Source organism: Chrysemys picta, chromosome 3 (genome assembly GCF_011386835.1).
Source record: "Chrysemys picta bellii isolate R12L10 chromosome 3, ASM1138683v2, whole genome shotgun sequence".
Taxonomy (NCBI): domain Eukaryota; kingdom Metazoa; phylum Chordata; order Testudines; family Emydidae; genus Chrysemys; species Chrysemys picta.
In genome coordinates this window covers 165,264,364-165,284,381 of record NC_088793.1, presented here as the reverse complement: position 1 = coordinate 165,284,381, position 20,018 = coordinate 165,264,364, and the positions used below count along the sequence as shown (strand labels likewise).

Here is a 20,018-nt window from a genome sequence, read left to right as displayed (position 1 = left end):
GATTGAAAGACAAGAGACATGAGGAACAGGCTTCCATTTTAACTGGAGCGATGCTTGACAAGCCAAATTCACCCCCACTTTACCACGTGCATGCCCACACACCACCGCATTTACACTCACATGATATGCATTTACCTCATCTCCAGGTTCAATCTCTTGAACAGCTCTGACTTCAGCTAAGGTCCCTTTGTACGTTACAATCACATTTGGGCAACAACTATGGTTCATCAGTGCAACACTGTAAAAACAAAAGGGCAATTTTTGTGTCTGAAAGCAAAAAGCATCACTTCAGCATCTCATAGCTCAAGTCATCTTGCTCTGCAAGATGCGTCTCAGCTAAAAACATAGGTAACCTTAGGAAAACTAGGGTGACCAGATGTCCCGATTTTATAGGGACAGTCCCGATTTTTGGGTCTTTTTCTTATATAGACTCCTATTACCCCTCACCCTCTGTCCTGATTTTTCACACTTGCTGTCTGGTCACCTTAGGAAAGGCTATAGTATTGTTATTATAAAATTACAACGAATGGTCCTGCTAATGAATAGGGTAGGATCAGACAAATGGTCCTTCCATCCCTTGTTGTGCAGTGTGCTAAATGCTAGTGGGTAGCTGCTTTCCAGAGGTGACTATATTACAGTGGTATGTATAATGGGAGCAGGAGCAGGCCTTGTAAAGTCAATGGCAAGTCTCAGTGGGACCAGAGCCAGGCTCATAGCTTGAGAAGTGCCAGGGGAAACCTTGGGGAAGAGAAGCACTAAGAATTATACTTGAAAGCAATGCAGACAGAAACTTAGTACACAAAAGGCCACTTGTTTGCACTGGAGTCCGAGACCAACTGTAAAACTCCTATCAACTTCAGAGAGAGCAAAAGCAGGCCCCAAGTCTAAAAAAATATATATATATATTTTTCAGTTATGCACACAAAGTGTGCAAAAAAATTCTAATTGCTGTGGGAAAGCATGTCCTCCAGCACTCTGGGCTCTGAGAAAATTCAGTTTGTCTGTTTTATTAGACATAGTAGCTAACATACCTTCTTTAACCCACCCCCTACAAAATAATAATTACATCTTTGGTCAGAGATCAAAAAGGAGAACTTTTAGCTCAAAGGTCTAATTGTTGTTAAATTCGAAAGGCCTAATTCACAGAGTTGCTGAGCACCCTCAAACAGAAAGGATGGTATTACAGTTAAGGCACTGGACTAGCACTCAGAAGCTCTAGATTCAATTCCCTGCTCTGCCATAGATTGCCTCTGTGAACTTGGGTAAGTCACTTAATCTCTCTGTACCTTAGTTCCCCATCTGTAATAAGACAACAGCATCCCTGCCTGTCTCTCACCCTTTGCCTTGTCTTTTTAGAGAGTGTAAACTCTTTGGAGGAAGGACTTTGTTATTCTGTTTATGTACAACATAAACTGCACCTAGCACAATGGTACCCGGACCTCAGCTGAGGACTCTAAATGTTACTGTAATACAAGCAACCATCACCCTGTAGCTCCCGCTGATGTCGATGGATGTGCTCAATACCTTAGAAAACTCAGATTAAGCAATGCTTTCAATATGGGCTATATTGTCAGCAGCAAGAGGGGAATTTGCAAACCAACTCCCTTGAAGGGGGCACCTTTCTTCCTCTTGAGCACTAGAAAGAGGCATGTCTCCTATTCCATGAACAGCACTTTAATAACATCTGTGATTTATTTCTAGAGTTGACAGAGTTTGTACATAATTTTTCACTGTCATGGCAACATAACACATCACACTGTTAAAACATCAGAGGAGGTGGTTGGAGGAATGTAGGAAGGAGATCCGCTACTTAAAAAGGAACAAAGCTTGGGAGATGGCATTGAACAGAGACTAATCACTTGGTCAGAGAGCACCAGGTTAAGGACTCCACCAAACTAAAACAAAATGGAAAGATTTTATGGGGGAAGTCATCTATGCAACTATTTTCAATTTATTTTGATCATCAGAAGCCCATTGATTCAGATCAATCTGGATGTAGTTCACACCCTGAGTTTCATGGCTTCAAAACAAACTGAAAGGGTAACTCTGCTGAAATAATCAAGTTTTTAAACCAAAGCAGTCTAAAATCATAAACTGGTTCACAGCCACTTTAAACTGTACCCTTATCAAAAGGTAGGTGGACCTTATTGAACTCTTTGGCAAAGATGGCCTGACTTTTGGGTTTCCAACAAAAGCAGGTGAAACTTCATTATAAAAAGTTTGCACAACTCCATTGCACAGTACTATACAGATCCCTCTACATACACGAGACAGTTCTTTGAAGCCACTGTGCTACATCTCCAGTATCTTGGAGTATTTCATTAGAGACAGAATCATAACCATGGGTTAATTCAATTTACCATGTCTGTTTAAAAAATAAAATCCAACCTACTCAGGAAATATTGCTGATCCCAAGTGAGACAGTTCTTCATCTTCAATTGTGAAGCCATTACAATTAACCTAAGGAAAAGAGAGAGTGATTAGCTCAGATCTCTGGTAATCACAATCTTCTGGTTTAATATTCCATGTTTACATACATACTCTGGCTATAAGGGACCATGCTGAGCAGTAAATTGCAGTAATCTGGTTGCAATTTTGTTTATTCTTAGTCAGTATTTATACAGAGCTACTAGTGTTCAGAGTCCTCAGATTGAGGAGTTTACAGTCTTTTAGGCAGACTAAATGTAAAGGATAAAGACTCATGCACCAGAGTAGGATCAGATCACAACACAGAGGAAATCAGCCTTTGGATAGCCAAGGACAGGACATGAGGCTTAAAAAGAGTTTGGAAGAAGGAGAGACAGGTTGCCTGTATAGAGCGAGACTATTCTAAGCAGAGAGGACATTGTGAAGCAAGGCACAAAGTTGAGAAGTGGCAGAGGAGAGAAAAGAGGCCAATCCTGCTTCAAATGGAAATTTAACTACGAATATCGATGGGACCAGGATCAGGCCCAGAGGAATGCTAACAACAGAAGACTGGACAGAGCTATGTGCACAAAGAAAAGGGAGGGTGAACAAAACCAGACAGACAGTGAAGGGCCTGTGCAGTGCCTTGAATATGATACACAGGGCCTGGCACAGTCGGGCTGCAACCTGGTCAATGCCTCAAACTGCACCTGCAGTACAAATATTTATTTATTTTTAATTATTAGTAATGGACAAAGAACTTGAACTTTGTGGCAAAAAGAATAGAAGCTAACGATGGGAATAAATGACGGTGGAGACATAGTGGGAGGGGCAGGAGCAGACAGGTTTAATTAAAATACATGGACACAGGACAAGGCCAGATATTTGTCAATACACTTGAAAGAAAGGAGTCAAGCAGGCCATAAAGCCATGTCCTGAAATCCCTGCTCATGTTTTTTCTCTCATTGAGCTCAATGGGAACTTAGGGCTAGTCTACACTACCGCACTGCTTGGGTGCAGCTGTGCCGCTGTAGCGCGTCTGGTGAAGACATGCTACACCGACGAAAGAGCACTCTCCCATCAGCATAATTACTCCACCTCCGCAAGAGGTGGAGGCTACGGTGGGCCGGAGGTGCTCTTCCACCGACATTGTCGGGTGTGGACACTGCTTTAAGTTGATGTAACTTGCACTGCTCAAGGGGTGGCTTTTTCACACCCCTGAGTGATGTAACTTACATTGACTTACGCGGTAGTGTAGACAAGCATTAGTCTAAGTAGGAACTTCAGGATTTGGCCCACAATAGTCTCAGTGTCAATGCGTGTGCACTAAACAACATTTAAAGCTGCACTTCCCGTCTATGTTCACAGTCATTAAAATCCATCTCAACCCCAATCAAGTAGTTTAGGCCCCATGTTGATGATAGCTGCATTTATGCCAGCAGAAAGTTAACCCCCCATATATCTCCCTGCCAGTATCGATAAGCTCTCCTTTCCATGCTGATACCAGAATGGAATGAACACAACTGTTGTCTCACAAGTGCCAAATGAAGACACAATAGACCCAGGTGCGGCCGATCAAGTATAGACTAGTAGGATTGTCAACTACACATGAAGCCCCCTGAAAGAATCCCTCGTCTTTTCTCTTTACTGAAACTACTGGGAACATATGTCTATGCTCCACTAGCCACACTACAGTGAGAACTGTACTTTAGAAGCAGTGTGAAACCCCACCCCCAACCCACCTCGACCATCCTTCAGATAAAGATCAATGAACTACATAAGCAGAATTCATGGTTCTAAATAAAGAGTCCTCACCACCACCTTCAGAATGGTAAAATAACTTCTAATAATTATTACTTGTAGTGTGGCAGTATCCAAAGGTCCCAGTCAGGATGGGGGCCTCATCGTGCTAGGTGCTGTACAAACATCCTGCCCCAAAAGCCATCAATCAAATTTAAAACAAGACACAAAACAGGTGAGCATAAAACAGGCGGGAAGGCGGATGGGGTTAACAGCAATAAGAACACAGGGCTACATAGGCTGGTGACAGACACAAAACTTGATGGTTCCAATTGATTTGTAAGTTGTTTTTTTAAATAAATATATAGTCGGGTACCTCCAACTACTCTCAGCCTAGTCGTCGGTAGGTGCCTCTTTCTTGTAAGCATCATAGCAGAAATGGGTCAGGAGAAGGAATTTGAAGGATAAGACGTTAGCGGGTTAGAGTTTAATTCAGGGAGAGCGTTCCATGTGTAAAGGGAAGTTTGTGAAACTTGAACGGCATTCAAGGCTGGCATCAGTGATACAATAGAGGATAAGAGACAAGAGCAGGCAAGAAAGCTGGGGGCAGAGTTATGCAGGCTCTAGAAGAAGGGGACAAGCCCCTTGAGCATGATGTGATCAAGAAGGGGTGTCAGTGGAAGGACCTGGAGGAATATGTAGCGCGTAACATGGACACAGTGACAGGCTAGGATGCTGATCTCATTAGCTGGGTTTTGTAGGAACAGAAGGGAGCAATGCGGATGTCAGGGATGCAGGGGAAGAGGGCTTTGCAGTACCCAAGAGCACGAAATGGGGGGTCAGCAGCATGCAGAAAGTAGCTGAAGCAGTGGGAGCTGATGAGATCACCCAAGAACAGAGTGGCGTGGGAGAAGCTACTGTTTTAGTAAAAATCAATTAATCTTTGGAGGTTCTGGCTGCTTTCCAGCAAAATATTTAAAATCACAATAAGAATTTGGACAGGTCAGATTCCTTAAATCGAAGCAGAGATTTGGATGCATCTCTTTCTAGATCACTTGACAAGCTGAAAAGGCTTAAAAAAAATAGAAAGAAAACTTTTCAATCGCCAAAGAAAACCAAACAAAAACAAAAAGTGAATCATGGGAAACCAGATGGCTTAGAGGATAAGTAATGGAATACAGTACTGGAACTTTCACCTGAAGTACAGCAGTTTAAACACTAATTAAGGTAATAATAGCAACGATGACCACTTACTGCTAGGCACTGGCCTATACAAAATGAGTGGGCAGTCTCAGTCCAATAGTAGGCAGTTGTCCATATCTCAAAAACCTACCACCATAGATGGCATGGCACCCTTTGTTGGAGGCTTAAACAGGGAGTCCAGACAGAAAGATAGAGTGATGCTTCGCAATTCTGGATTAAAATGTGCATTCACTTTTGGGGGGGGGGGAGATGAGAGGATGCAGGCATGAAGGTGAAATGTCACTCTTAGAGCATCACAACTACTACTGTGTCCAGTAAAATACATGAAGTCTGGATATATGTGAAATTCAAGATAAGAGACAGAGGTAAAATGAACCATTTTAAGATTTCAAAATGTTATCCAAAATAACATTCTGCTTCCTTGCCACCTGTCCAGAGCGGTGATAAATGAACTACCGGATCACATTTAGAAACTTGTGCCTGGGAGAGAACACCATAGCAATGCTTTACCACTACCCCCTCTGCTGTGGATACAAGGAAGGCTGTTCTCATTGCTGTCTTTTGCTTCTTTCACGAAGTCTAGATTCTCACAATACCCACCTACCTAAATGCATTTTATTCTAGCCAACTTACTTGTGCAAAGAGGACTACAAGGGCAGCGTTGTCAGGGTACTCTATGTGCTTTGAATAAAAGTGATGAAGAGCAGCAATGTCATTCTGAATCAGCTCTCTCTTTTCATTGTCTAGTTTATCAAGGTCTGTGGATAAAGAAGACATCCTGTTTCAATACAAGGAACTCTCTTCTGGTTAACTGCAGCCATAGCTAGGTTAGAACAGGTCATAACTTGGATGGGAGACACCCAAGGAACAGCTGTATGGAGGTATTGCAAGAAGTGGTTGTTCTCCTTCCAAGGCCACGTGTATACACTGGGAAAATGCATGAGGTTAGAAAATGTTGGCTGATACTTTTTTATTAATAAGAGATTAAACACAATATCCCTGAGGACAAGAACAGTAGTATTTAAAACATGTTAGCTGATGGTTAACTTAGCCCTAGGGTTAACCATGGCTGTGAATATGTTCTTATACACTACTTGGCCCCATCTACAAAAGGTGCTAAGCCACATTTAATATCATGCTAGTGAAACATTTCCCAACATGACAGACCTTCCCCATGTAGACGTGTCCTAGTCCGTACTGAAAGTGTCCCTCCCAGTAGAATACTAGAAGAGACTGTTCTGCCCCTCATCCAAAAGACAGGATCTCTAACAGCAGAGGTCCTAACCACTTGCAGACATTAAAGAGCTCTACTATTTGCAAGGCTTGGGGCATCAGCAGTGGTGTGCTGGCATATCTGTCTGGTCCTGTCCTGGTATTTTATATCCAGTCCCACTCATGGTTCCAGACAAAACCCTGGGCAGCTAAGCCGTCTGACATTTCGAGGGGGTTGTGGACTGAGCATTTTCCCAGTCCCTTCTCTGCTTGAGACACTTTTTGCTCTCACTCTAACAGAAGCAGAATGGAGTGCCTAGCTGTTACCACTGTTGTCCTCCCTACTCTGCACAGTTGCAGGAGTACCAAGTCACACCTGCAAAGCAAAGTAATGCTACAATTCCCCTCTGCACCCCCCAAAATATGACAGCAGTGAGAAGAGAGACTACAGGGAAAAGAGCTGAAAAGGAGGGGCACAAATGGGAGACACACATAAGAGTGGGGACAACTGAGGGGAGACACAGAATAGTGGGGACACTGAAATGGGACAATTTCGGGATGAGAACTAGGGGGAGCTCAGGTGTAAGAAAGAAAGATGAAGCCTTCCAATGAGAATCCTATGCCATTTCTTCGCTCACCCATCCCTGGGAAGAGAGTGAGGACAGGGGGCAACTGCTGAAGATGCCAAAGGGGGGTGAGTAACGGGCAGCAGAGGGAGCTTCTCACCAAGACAGCCAGAAATAGCAAGGGAGCCTGTTGGGGGAGAAGGGCAGAATTGTGGTGGCAGAGCATCTCAGTGCTTTAGGAGGGCACTGCCACAGTTTGGATAAGCATCCACTGACCCAAACCCCAACCCTTTTGGGCTTCCAAATGAGTAAGATATTTATATTAACGCAGGCTAAAATTCAGCAGAATCCACAGAAAACCCTCCATGAACACCCACCTCTCGGTTCCCACCACTAGCTTGTTTGACAACTTGTCCTCGAAATTCCTCTCAGTGTAGGCTGCTCTGGCTTGGACAAATGCCAACATTTTACCTATTCCATTCCCCCTGGCAGTTCCAGTTGAGGCAATCTCATTCACCTTCTGTACTAAAGCTTTCCTGTAGTCTTGCTGGGCTTGGTTAAATAACTGCCACCTCTCACTCCATCAATGACAGCATCTGTCTAGCATTTTGTCAAGAGTTTGGGAATCCTTCAGGATGAAAGGCATGTAAGCCTACAATACTATCGCCTCATCATCTCAGATGTATGTGCACATCAGCTTCTTCTTATTACTATCAATACCAAGAAAGGGAGCAACACTGCAGCGCCACGTAGACTATTCCAGGCCGGTTACTCTTAACAGTTGCTCAATTTCTAACTGCCTCAAGGGCGCGGGGGTGGAAACAGTAACCTTCCAGATAAAAGCAAGCCACTGCCTTCTCTCCTTCCTCAGATCACTTTGGAGCATTCAGGACATGGAATTTCAACACAATCATAGAGAACATGTCAAATTTGACTGGCAGTGACAGACACTGAACTGCAGTCCAGAGGATTCTGCAATTAGCCCCATAGTCATTGTCACCATCAAACAACTGTGCTGTCTCTGATTTTATGCCTCCTGGTAACAATACCAGCTATTTTAATTTTGCAACATTACAATTCAGAAAAGTCACCAGAGTGCCAGGAAAGCCATCTGATGGATGAACACTACATAATTAATCTGTCTAAAGTTTCACCCTCACTTCCCCACTCCCCCAAGCTACCAACAGAAAAAGAAATTAAAGCATTACAAAAAATTTTGGAAATGCGGTTCTCTTTTTCACTCCCTCCTTCTATAACAGAGATGCTTGGAGAAGGTTTCGATGAAGGGTAATGAAGCAACTCCTAAATGCACTATGGAAAAGAGCTCCTGTTACCTGCAAGTCTTCTCTACTTACGTGATTCAAACTCTTTTACAGCAAGCAATTTTTCTGATTGTGTTCTTTCAGGGTGGGTTTTCTAGAAACAGAAAAAGATTGCAATGACAAGAAAAAAAATGTGAAACTATCACATATTTTGTCAATCAACGCTTATATTGAGAGTTTTTACCCCCAAAACAAAAACATAAAACTCTCACTGTATTCAGGCTTTATAAAGGTCAATGAACAGTGATCTGGTCAAACTGACTAACCTTACAAGCCATTAAAAAAAAAAATATATTGCTGTGCCAAATAAAGCAGGCATAAATTAACTCCAATCAAATATACACACATAACCAGTACAGTATTTTAAAATATGTCATTTACTTTGTTCTAGAAACCCAGAAAGCTACTAACAGCAGCAAAAGCAGGCTTCGCTTTGAGGAAAGTGAATAAACTCACTGTTGACAGAGTTCAAAAGCAGTGCTCTATTGTTGGCCTAAGGCCACTTCTTTGTAATCTTGGCCATTATATATGGCTTTGCAGGTGGCCCAGCAGCTGAGGTTCAGGGACTATGGTTTGCATATTTAGCTTTTATATGACATGTAGGTTCTCCCCTCCCTCAAGCACAAATTTATTCCAATGACTTTTAATCATTAAACATCTAATTTTGTTTGTAGATCACCACTAGACTGTGCTTTAATTAAAAAAACTAAACCCACACACACAGGCACAGAGGGAATATGCAGGCTACCTTCCCAGCAGGCCATCAAAATCCTCTCTATATACAGTATCCGGGTTGCCCTTGTCATATACGCAGACTTCGATCATACAAATGTGCTTCAAAGAGGATTTGTTTTTGCAGAGAGCATTTAGAGCTTTGCAAAAATACACAGTGTAATAACCTTGAAACTTACAGGTCCAATCTCTTCCTTGCAAACACTTCTGCTATGCCCTTCCCACTATCACAAATTCTGCATTCCAAGGAATATTACAGATGGAGTTAATAATGCAACATCAGAGCAAGCAAACTAGCGTAGTATCTTCCTATAAATAATCCTTCTCTTTCCAAAGATGAAGGGACTGATTTTCCTTCCTCCAACACTGGTTTTACATCAGGGTCACTCCATTCATTCTAATTGGATCACTCAATTACCTGTTCTGTTCATTCCCTCTGAAGCAGCTGGCATTGGCCACTGTCAGAGACAGGAGACTGGGCTAGATGGACCATTGGTCTGACCCAGTGTGGCCGTTCTTATGTAACTATATGCATCTGTCTGAATGAGAAGAGAATCAGGACTTATGGGGTGCTTACAGAGTGAACGGTGCTATAACTATACAATGCTATACAGTACAATCTGAAGGAAGTTCTGTTTCACACAAGTCTAACAAAAGTGGCTGCCATTAAAAAGCCGGTGTTTGCCAACAGATACCACACGTGGCATCCATCAACTTAACCACAAACACTGAGTCTGATCCCCCTCTCATTTATGCTACTTTGGCCTTGATGCTATGCACTGACTTCTTGAGCCCACACTGCACTGGTTCTACTAAGACATCAGCTTAACACCTCTCAGAGCATCCAACTGGACGTTATGCTGTCTGAGCCATTTCAGCCATCAGTTTTTTCAGCTGCTCACTCTCAGCACTGCAGCCAATCTGTATACAGGAAACTAATATGAAGCTGGGACAGTTACTGTAGGTCAAATTTTCATTTTTCTGCTCTTCCGGCTCCTCGCCTCCACCCCCCCTTTGAAAGCAGACAAAGTCTTGCGTTCTGCTCACCTGTTTGGCAAGAATCCTCGCCGTCAGTCTCACAGTCTCTGAGGGATTCCAGTTCTGCCCAAAAACACACATGGCAGAACATTCCAGCTTGTGCATAGCCCAATCTGCTTTCTGGAAGGTTAAAAAAAAAAAGAAGCACAGTAGAATAAGAGATGAAGAAAGAGGATGCAGCAAGTCCCACCAGAACCTGGAGGTCAAGTGAAATGTGTTTCCTTTAGAAAAATAAAATGACACTTGCTAAATCGGAACAAAAGCTGGAGTAATTTTTAAGGGACAAAGCTGTCTTTTTCTTTTTAAACATGCTCGCCAAGGATGAGTCAAGGTCATCCTATCTTCATTTATTTGGTGGAAATAAAATATAAACTCTGAAGAAACAAACATGAAACGCTATTTCTAAATCATCAATCCTTATTGTTCAGAACAAGCATGGAAGGGGAGAATAGGTTCTCGCTTAATGGTTAGACTGGGTTCAATTTCCATTTAATAAATACATTGGCCCCGATTCAGATATGACCCTGGTATAAATCAGGAGTGAGTCCTCTGAAATCTATGAGTTTGCATCAATATAAAGACAGTGTATGTAAGATCAGAATCAGGCCTATTGAATAGATTCTTCAGATTTATTTTGTTAGTTAGCAAAGTGTAATAGAATAAGCCTGGGGCTCTCCAATGCAGTAGTAGCAAGATTAGTGGCTGAAAGAGGACAGACACCCTTTAGTTAAAATTTAGTGTTACATACTTCCCTTAAATACAGTAAAACATTTAATGTAATTAATTTTTTGCCATCAAGCAAAGTTAGGAACAGCTGTTCTCGGGTGTATGAGACTTTCCTGAACACTCTATGGATGAAATGGATGCAGGCCATTAAGGCCTGCACAAAGAGATCCACATTAACAGATTTAAGTGATACACAGGCTGTGGTTCAGGCCTCTCCTGGACTGGAGTGTATTTCACCTTATTTGTATATTTAGAACATAAATCAATGTTCAATTTTATATCATATAGTTCTAACATTCATTCCCACAGGATATATGAAGCGGTAAAACCCACACAATGGGTTACATTTATGCATTTGTCCCTTAATACTTAAGAGGCAATCAATCCCTATCTTCAAATAAAACACCTGAGCTAAGGAAGGTGTGGAGTGGAGAGGAGAAAAGACAGGGGAGCATACCATAACAAGTCCCACAAATTTATCACTGAGCTAAAGTGAGAACATGCAAGTCTTTGGCTGCCCCTAGAGGGATACTAAGGTTTCACTCTGACACATACTCCAAAGTCACAGGCCTTCAGAGAGTCAGCCCTGCACATCACCCTTGAAAAATTCCAGCATGGGGACCATCACCACCACCCTCAAGTGCCATGATAGGATTTGGAGCAACTCAATGTCCCTCAGGTAGACTGACCCATGGTTATTTAAGGCTTTATATACCAAAATAAAAGTCAGATCCACTGTCTCATCTTGATGCCTCAGGAGTTTCCATTGGAAATGGCCATTTGTAATTGCCCCATACACTGAGATAAATTTTAGGGACTCGCCATGGGAGGGAACAAAGGCCCTCAACTCACACTGGAGGCTCAACGGATTGCGAAAGGTGCTCAGCACCTTGCCAAGTTAGGCCCATTGCCCTTGGTTTCTTTTTTTCAAATCCAAAATTGAGATTTTACATGCAGCCTACGTGAAGCAACCCCAAGATCTGACCGTTCTAAGAGGCGACAACAATGTAGAATTTTAAAGTATTTTACATTTTAGTCATATCATTTAAAAAATATATCTTGGATGCTCCCACTGATACAGCAGTCACATTGCAAAATTTGTCCTTGGAAATACTGAAGTCCTATGCACTTGAGAGCTGGTTGGAAAATTTCTATGGGCCCCTAGTCTTTAGCCTGTGTGTTCAAGAATTACACAATGAGGACCCAGTCCTTCATTCTTTGCACATCCAAAACTCCCAATGACTTCAATTTGATGAGTTTCGGATGTGCAAGAAGAAGTGTAAGATCAGACACTACATTTTTTTTAATACAGACTTATGTTCACATATACTGTTTAATTAATAAGAATACTTGAAAAACAAAGCCAAGATACAAAATTATATGCCTGTCTCAAAATAATGTTTTCAAAATGCATTTGTTTCCTTTATTCTCTAAGCACTGTTAATTAAAATCTTTCCTCAGGCAGAATCATACTGAGTTATGTGAACTAGTAGGGAGGTTAAAGGGACAAGATACGGCTGGATTGTGCAAAGCAAGATAAAAGCCCGAAACATTGCAGGAATAGAGAACAGTGATGACTGAGTAATACCTGGTATAAAAACACTCAGAGAGCCCTTCTCTGCAATCACAGCAGGATTGCATTTAGCATTCTTTTCCACGTTTTCTCTGAGTGGTTTGAATTATAGCGGGTATCATTGTTCTAGCTGAATCCCCAGTGCTGTATTAATGATTTTTTTTTCCTATTTTCATTATGTCTCCTGTATTTTTCCCCTCATTTAAGGCAGAGTGACAACACTTTTGGAAAGGAAGTTTGCTAAGCCTTGTGTTTTCCACATCAAAGAGAGTGGAAAAGTAACCTCCTCCACCAAGTTCTTCAAAACGATTGCATCAGCTAGGACTACTGGATTATTTGCCTGAAGACTAGACTAGTGCAGCATACTACAAAAAAACAGTACTCAATACAAGCCCAAAGGGAAACATTGTTCAGTCCCATGTAAAATTACTATCGTTTGTTAAATGGCAGTGATGTGCTTTGTTGGTACAGAAGAAGACAAATAAAAATAGTCTCTGTCCAGTGGAGCTTAGAGAGTCTAGAATACAGATACACAGATAAGACAAAAAGGTCCTGGGAAAGCCAGTGAAAGGGTTAATGGAGCCCAATCATGCAAACACTTAGAGCCTGATTCTACCACTGATACTTGTGTTGGGCAGTGCTCCTGCCCCCACAAAGAATCCCACTGATTTCAGTGGGACTACTTGTGGTGTATGTTACTGTTGCACTTGAGTAAAGGTATTGCAATATGGCCCTGAAGTGCTACACCCAGTGATACGTGATTCAGGTTCAAGCCCTTGTGTCTTCTTTCCCTCTCATCCCCATTTACAAAATGTTGGGCTGGAGAGGATACGAGATTGACATGGGTTAGCGTTTGAAGGACTCCCAGAAGAAGTGAGTCTTTTTAGGACAGATTTCAATGAGGAAAGGGTGAGGGAGTGGCCCACTGGAAGCGAAGATCATTCCAGGCACATGGAGCAACATGGAAGGAGACATGAACATGAGAGTGGGACTGAGAAAGGAAGGGGATAGTGAGGCTGGTAGGGCAAAGGCGACAATGGGGCAATATTAGCAGAAATAACGTGAGAGATACAGGTGGAGCTAGTCACAACCTAAATTAAATGAGTCCTGAGCTGACAGGGACAAGAGACTGAGAAGCAAACACTTCCATATACTAACACTTCTAACAGTTTGACCAGTAAGGTAGCTTCTCTATGCAAGGAATGAGATTTGATTACCATGAGTGCAGCCTTAGCTTGTACAGCTGCCACACAAAATACTTTGACTTAATAACTTGGATAAATATGGACTCAATGCTGGTTATTCACATGTGGGAGACAGGAAATCTCAGGAGTAGATACAGCTTGTTTGAGCATTCCATCAGAGTGGTGCTTGATCTAAAAACCTGCAGGTCTCAGGCGATTTGTTCAGAGGCCCAAGATATCTACCTGAATGCCTCACACCTCCATGACCACAGAGTACTACAGTGGAACCCTTCTCCCTACACCTCTCCCAGTTCTATCCCAAGTCCAGTGCTTTTTTTGCTACCCTCCCCTCTTGGAAGCAGAGGGGAACATTTGGTCTTTTATCAACAATGGGCCAAATCCTGACGTTTTTACTCAGTCAAAACTCTTATTAAAACCAATGTGAATATGTCTCAAGTAAGGACTCGAGGAACTGCCCAACTAAATGTACACAAATCACCTAATCCTTTTTAAAAGTATTTTCAAAATGATCTCCTGAGAGTGAAGACCACACATGGACTTTACAATGTATATAAATTACGGTAGCATTTCCCTTTATTTTAAACCTACTGCCTTAAACTTCCATCAAGTATCCCCTTGTTCTCATATTAAAGGGAAGGGTAAGATAGGAGCTCCTGATCAGTTCTCACTATATCCATAGTAATTTTGATAACTCAAGGATTGTAAGTCTCCTTTCACTCTCCTTTCCCAGCCCAGAGGCATGTTCACTTAAATGAAATTTTAACATAACAGAAACATTCCAAAGTTATATTGGACTTAAATCCACCTCCTCAGGATTCCCCTTACTAATAGGAATGTCCAGGTGGCACAAGGCTGGTTCAGTGGACCCTTGCCACTTGGCCCCTGGAGTGGAGGCATGGACAGAAAACAGGGAATAGCCAGGTCACTGTGCTCTGGTGATACCTGGCTGTCAAAATAGCCCCTTGGAGCTCTGGGCAGCTGGGTGTAGTTTAGAGGAGCCATGAGGTTACCCTAAATTGCAGTACCGGGACCTGGATGGGCTGGGATCAGGAAAGGGAAGAGATAAAAAATTTTTAAAATCATCTTTGATCCCCACTTTCTGAGGCTGTGTGGCTGTGTTGCCCAAAATTGTACTCCAAGATCTTTCTTGAGTGGTAACAGCTAATTTTGTATATAGAAGTGGGATTATGCTTTCCAGTGTGCATTACACTGCACTTATTGCATTGAATTTCATCTTTTTTCCCCCCTGATTTTTGCCCTACTTTTGCATCATTCAAATATATAAAAAATAACTTGTTTTATTAGGAAAATACAATACATTGCATGAGATATATGAATTACGATAATACATTAGTCTGTATGCAAGTTTAAAATAGCAAACAAAAGGTTTTGGATAGTTTTTCAGAATTATGGATTGAGTAACCATAGAAATTGTTGTGTAATTAACACAGATGCTTACGAACAGCTGGAACAAAGCTGTTGTGGAACCAGTCGTCAAAAACGTGTCTCGTCATCCAAGCATTTTTGCTGTTAGCGTATATTACTGGTAGTTTGACTCTGCTGAGGTGATTAAAGCAGTGAGGGTTATGAAAGCAGCCAATGAGAAGAGGGGTAAGCTTATGGCTGCCTGTCTTATTACTACAAAAAAGAAGAGTCAGACGATCTTTTATCTTTTTAAATCCAGCTGTTTTCTGTGTCTCATAATTAAAGGCTAAAGTCTTATCAGGTAGCAGTTTTGCAAATAAAGCGGTTTCATCACAATTATAAAGTTGTTCTTCGTGGTAGTCTTCATTTTGTACAATAGATTTTAACTCGGTGGGAAATGCGTTTGCGGCTGATTCATCGGCTTTCTCCAGAAATCTATACCTGCGCTATGATATGATGCTTTTTAAAATGACTTATAGACCCCTCGCTGGCTTGGAATGATTCATCCCCGTTAAATTTCCAAATTTTGTTGCTTGGGCTTGAAGAATTGGCCCACTTAGCAGCATTCCTTGCAGCCTTTCCTGAGCAAACCATGTGCGCATGGCTTTGTCTATTGTGGGTTTTGCTGAACAAAGCACATGTTTTCACTTAAGCCCCGCAGCAGAATCAATATTTTGTACAAAGCCATTCAGTTTAGATTAGTTTTTTAGCCATCATCGGAGAGTAGATTCGGCAATCCCAATATCTTTTAAAACTTTGGCCTGGGTTTCTCCACTATTTACTCGACCTATTGCAGCTAGCTTTTCTTCTACAGTGTAGGAACGCTGACGCTTGCCCTCTTCCATTATATTAGGCCTACGGTTAACATTTTCTAATGTAGTATATATACACTGTATTACTATACAACTACAGTACTACTGTATATATTATATATCTCTCTAGCGTGACAATGACTAAGCGTGTGTGATGGTAAAGACATACAACACATTTCCACTCTGCACTTCCTGTCGATTTCTATGTCAGTGAGTTAGTGAGCAAATCTGTAGTGCTACATAGCAAGTCCCTGTACCGCGTGTTAATGAGTCTCGCGTGTTAAATAGGTAGCACTGGGAGCATGGCGCTACCACGCTTTAAGTGGATTCGCATGTAAACAGGTCGCGTGTAAACGGGTCTGTACTGTAAATATCAAAATGCCTTTATATAAACCCATGGTACACCCACACCTTGAACATTGCATGCAGTTCTTGTCATCCCATCTAAAAAAAAAGATATATTAGAACTGGACAAAGTCCAGAGAAGGATAACGGAACGATTGGAGTTATGGAACAGCTTCCATATGAGGAGAGATTAAAAGACTGGGACTGTCCATCTTGGAAAACAGAGATGATTGGTATGGAGGGGAGGTATGGTAGAGGTTTATAAAATTATGAATGGTGTTGAGAAAAAGTATTATTTACTCCTTCACATACAGGAAGAAACAGGAGTCACCCAATAAAATTCATAGGCAGTAGGTTTAAATCAAACATAAGGAAGTACTTTACTTCTTCATACAACACACAGTCAAGGGGAACTTGTCATCAGGGGATGTTACGAGTGTCAAAAGTATAACTGCATTCAAAAAAGAACTGGATAAATTCATGGAGGATAGGTCCATTAGCCAAGTTGGTCAGGGATGCAACCCCACACTCTGGGTGTCCTTAGGCCTCTGATTGTCAGATGCTGGGACTGGACAACAGGGGATGGATCACTCCCTGTGATTTGCCCTGTTCTGTTCATTCCCTCTGAAGCAGCTGGCATTGGCCACTGTCAGAAGACAGGAACTGGGCTAGATGGACCATTGGTCTGACCCAGTATGGCCGTTCTTATGTTTTAAATTGCAGTCACTAAAAACAGGATTGGGGACTTCAACAGCAGAGTCCAGGGAAGGGGTAGGGACGGTTTTATGGCCTGCAGCATGCAGGGGGTCAGACCAGATGATCATAATGGTCCCTTCTGACCTTAAAGTCTATGAGTCTATGAGAAAGGCGAGTGTGAATTGAAGTGAAATTGATTTCATGTCCCACATAGTACACCGAATGTGACAAACAGCTGTCAGACTGAGTGATTTTCAGATTATGTTTATAGCATTGTATCTATACCAGGTTCTTGTTGGCAAGGGCAATTTTTAGTTCAATTGGGCAAATGGGTGTGGATTCATAGAGTACTAAAAATATCAAATGAACAATGCTATAAGAAAGCTCTTAAGTGCAGCTCCAGACTTTCATCAGTTTGGTATGAAGAAAACCAAAGCATGAGGTCCCACATCCATGGAAGCTGAAAGGGAAACATTTACTGTACACCCCACTGTTACAAGTTCAATATCAAGGCACAGATGTCCTTCTCAGCTTTGACAGAGAATTGCTGAATTGGTGAAAAGTGCCTTTGAACAAGAGAAGGATGAAGATGTGATGTAGATTGTCTGTGCAGCATATACAGTCAGTGGGGACCGGTTTCTAAAGAATGTTGTGCTTGAAGATAACGTTGAAAGAATGTCAGAAGAATTGAATCCCAGCAACGTTCCTAAATTTCATCTGAGTGATTCAGAAGGATCCAAAACACTGAAGATAGATTTATGCCGAGAGAGCAAGAAGCCCTAAGCATTTCACATGTAGTGATGAAGAAAGAGCCAATGCTGGGGCACATCACACTACACTCAAGACATTGAAACACTACTGAATGATTTTATATACAAAGCATTATGTATACATATGTAGGAAGGGTTTTAATTATCATTAGCTTAGCACACAATCAGCTCTTCTGCTAAATGTTGTCTCCTGAAGTTTTCAGGATGTTCTGTCTTCCTGAATGGATGGTGAGAGGACTTTTCCTCTTGGAAGGACATTTCATCATAATAAAGGGTGTTCTGGTCCTTTAAAAACATTAGAGATAGCAAGATACAAACACTACCTCACACTGTAAAAAATAATGAGTGATCTACAATACATTAATACCTGTTCTTGGGGGGCCAATGTGTAAGGGAGGAGAGGAACCAGTTCCTATTCTATAAGGCTCCTCAAGTCTGGAGTGTAGATTCCAGAATACTGGAAGGCAGAGGATGGACTTGTGGATAACGCAAATGACTCAACGTCAGGAGATCTAGGTCCTACTACTGCCTCCGATGTGCACTTGCTGTTTGATCTGGGCCAAGTTGTTTAACTTCTCTCTACCTTAATTAATCCATCTGTAAAATGGCAGCAATAGCCATTATCTACTTCACAGGAGCTTATTTCCTTGTTTGTGAAGAAACAGATTCTCAGATGGAAGATGTTATAGAGCACAAAGCAATTTTATTGCAAATATTATTGGATTCTCTCACATGAATTGTACAGGGTTGGTTTGAAACAATGTCTCCCAGCATGCACTTCTTACAACTAAGTGCAAGTGCTTCTCATGATGAGATTATGGGTTGTCAGAGGATTTACCTAGGCTTCCTGTGAAGCTTTTGCAGGACTTTCACCTGGGTCCTTAAAGATGCTCATTTCACGAAGCTTTCACTTTCTGCTCTATGCAACTACTTTCCTGACAATCTCCTCCAACCTCTTATGTAAGCCAATATCAATATTTACATTTTTAAGCTGCCTTTGCTAAAAGCTTTCCAAACCAGCTTGTGACTCAAAAGTAGGAGGCCATTTGAAGATTTTTACTCCCGCACACTAAAATATGGGGGGGGAGGGGGAGCCTGATCTGAAGAGGGATAGTTCATCTGCATTAACAGGTGTGTTGTAAGAAAGACACGAGAAGTCATTCTTCCACTCTACTCTGTGCTGGTTAGGCCTCAGCTGGAGTATTGTGTCCAGTTCTGGGCACCGCATTTCAAGAAAGATGTGGAGAAATTGGAGAGGGTCCAGAGAAGAGCAACAAGAATGATTAAAGGTCTAGAGAACATGACCTATGAAGGAAGGTTGAAAGAATTGGGTTTGTTTAGTTTGGAAAAGAGAAGACAGAGGGGACATGATAGCAGTTTTCAGGTATCTAAAAGGGTGTCATAAGGAGGTGGGAGAAAACTTGTTCACCTTAACCTCTAAGGATAGAGCAAGAAGCAATGGGCTTAAACTGCAGCAAGGGAGGTTTAGGTTGGACATTAGGAAAAAGTTCCTAACTGTCAAGGTGGTTAAACATTGGAATAAACTGCTTAGGGAGGTTGTGGAATCTCCACCTCTGGAGATATTTAAGAGTAGGTTAGATAAATGTCTATCAGGGATGGTCTAGACAGTATTTGGTCCTGCCATGAGGGCAGGGGACTGGACTCGATGACCTCTCGAGGTCCCTTCCAGTCCTAGAGTCTATGAATCTCCTCCCAGATGTTGTAATGAACAAGTTTGGCCATATTACCACCTCCCAGGGATCTTTCCATCCTATATAAATAATGGAAATGAAGAAAGCAAAGGGGGGGGGGGGGGGAAACAAAGCTAATAGGCAATATATCCTTGTCCACTGTCCTTTGCAGATGAAAGAAAATCAAAGGAGACCAGATCCTGCTGCCCATTACTCACATTGATTAGTACCTAACTCTGGACCCTTACTCACATTGGGTAGTGCCTTATTCCACAAACAGTCCTACTGACGTGAGTAAGGTATCAGAAACTGGCCCTCTGGGGGTGAGGGGACGATGACTACTAAGGGAAACATAAGGCGCATGGTTACTTTAGGTTAAGCTGACAGCATGCAAAGGCAGGATACTGGAATTGGCTAGATTCAGTGAATTAGATAAGAACAAGCTCTCCCTCCATAACAAAGAAAAAATAGAATTATAATTGAACTGGGGTGTTTATCAATGAACCAGTCCTTCATTCTATTCTACTTTAAAGCATATTAAAGCTCCATAACATGA

The 20,018-nt window shown here is 41.9% G+C and overlaps 2 protein-coding genes across 6 annotated transcripts in view; one reads left to right on the top strand and one right to left on the bottom strand.

Annotated features, from left to right (window-relative positions):
* Positions 1–20,018, top strand: part of LOC135982602 (centromere protein F-like) — a 402,988-nt gene that overhangs the window by 353,855 nt on the left and 29,115 nt on the right. The window lies entirely within an intron of this gene.
* SMYD2 (SET and MYND domain containing 2) overlaps positions 1–20,018 on the bottom strand; it is a 40,877-nt gene that overhangs the window by 15,429 nt on the left and 5,430 nt on the right. For 3 of the 5 annotated variants that reach the window (XM_065589466.1, XM_005288721.4, XM_065589467.1), the window contains exons 3-7: positions 10,229–10,339; positions 8,483–8,543; positions 5,983–6,107; positions 2,393–2,460; positions 136–238 (exon numbers count right to left, since the gene is read on the bottom strand). In XM_065589466.1, coding sequence (XP_065445538.1) covers positions 136–238; positions 2,393–2,460; positions 5,983–6,107; positions 8,483–8,543; positions 10,229–10,324 — 453 coding nt within the window. In that variant the 5' untranslated portion in view covers positions 10,325–10,339. Of the gene's footprint in view, positions 1–120; positions 239–2,392; positions 2,461–5,982; positions 6,108–8,482; positions 8,544–10,228; positions 10,340–20,018 lie in introns of all 5 variants that reach the window. The other 2 variants (XM_065589465.1, XM_042850216.1) reach the window with 1 other exon arrangement.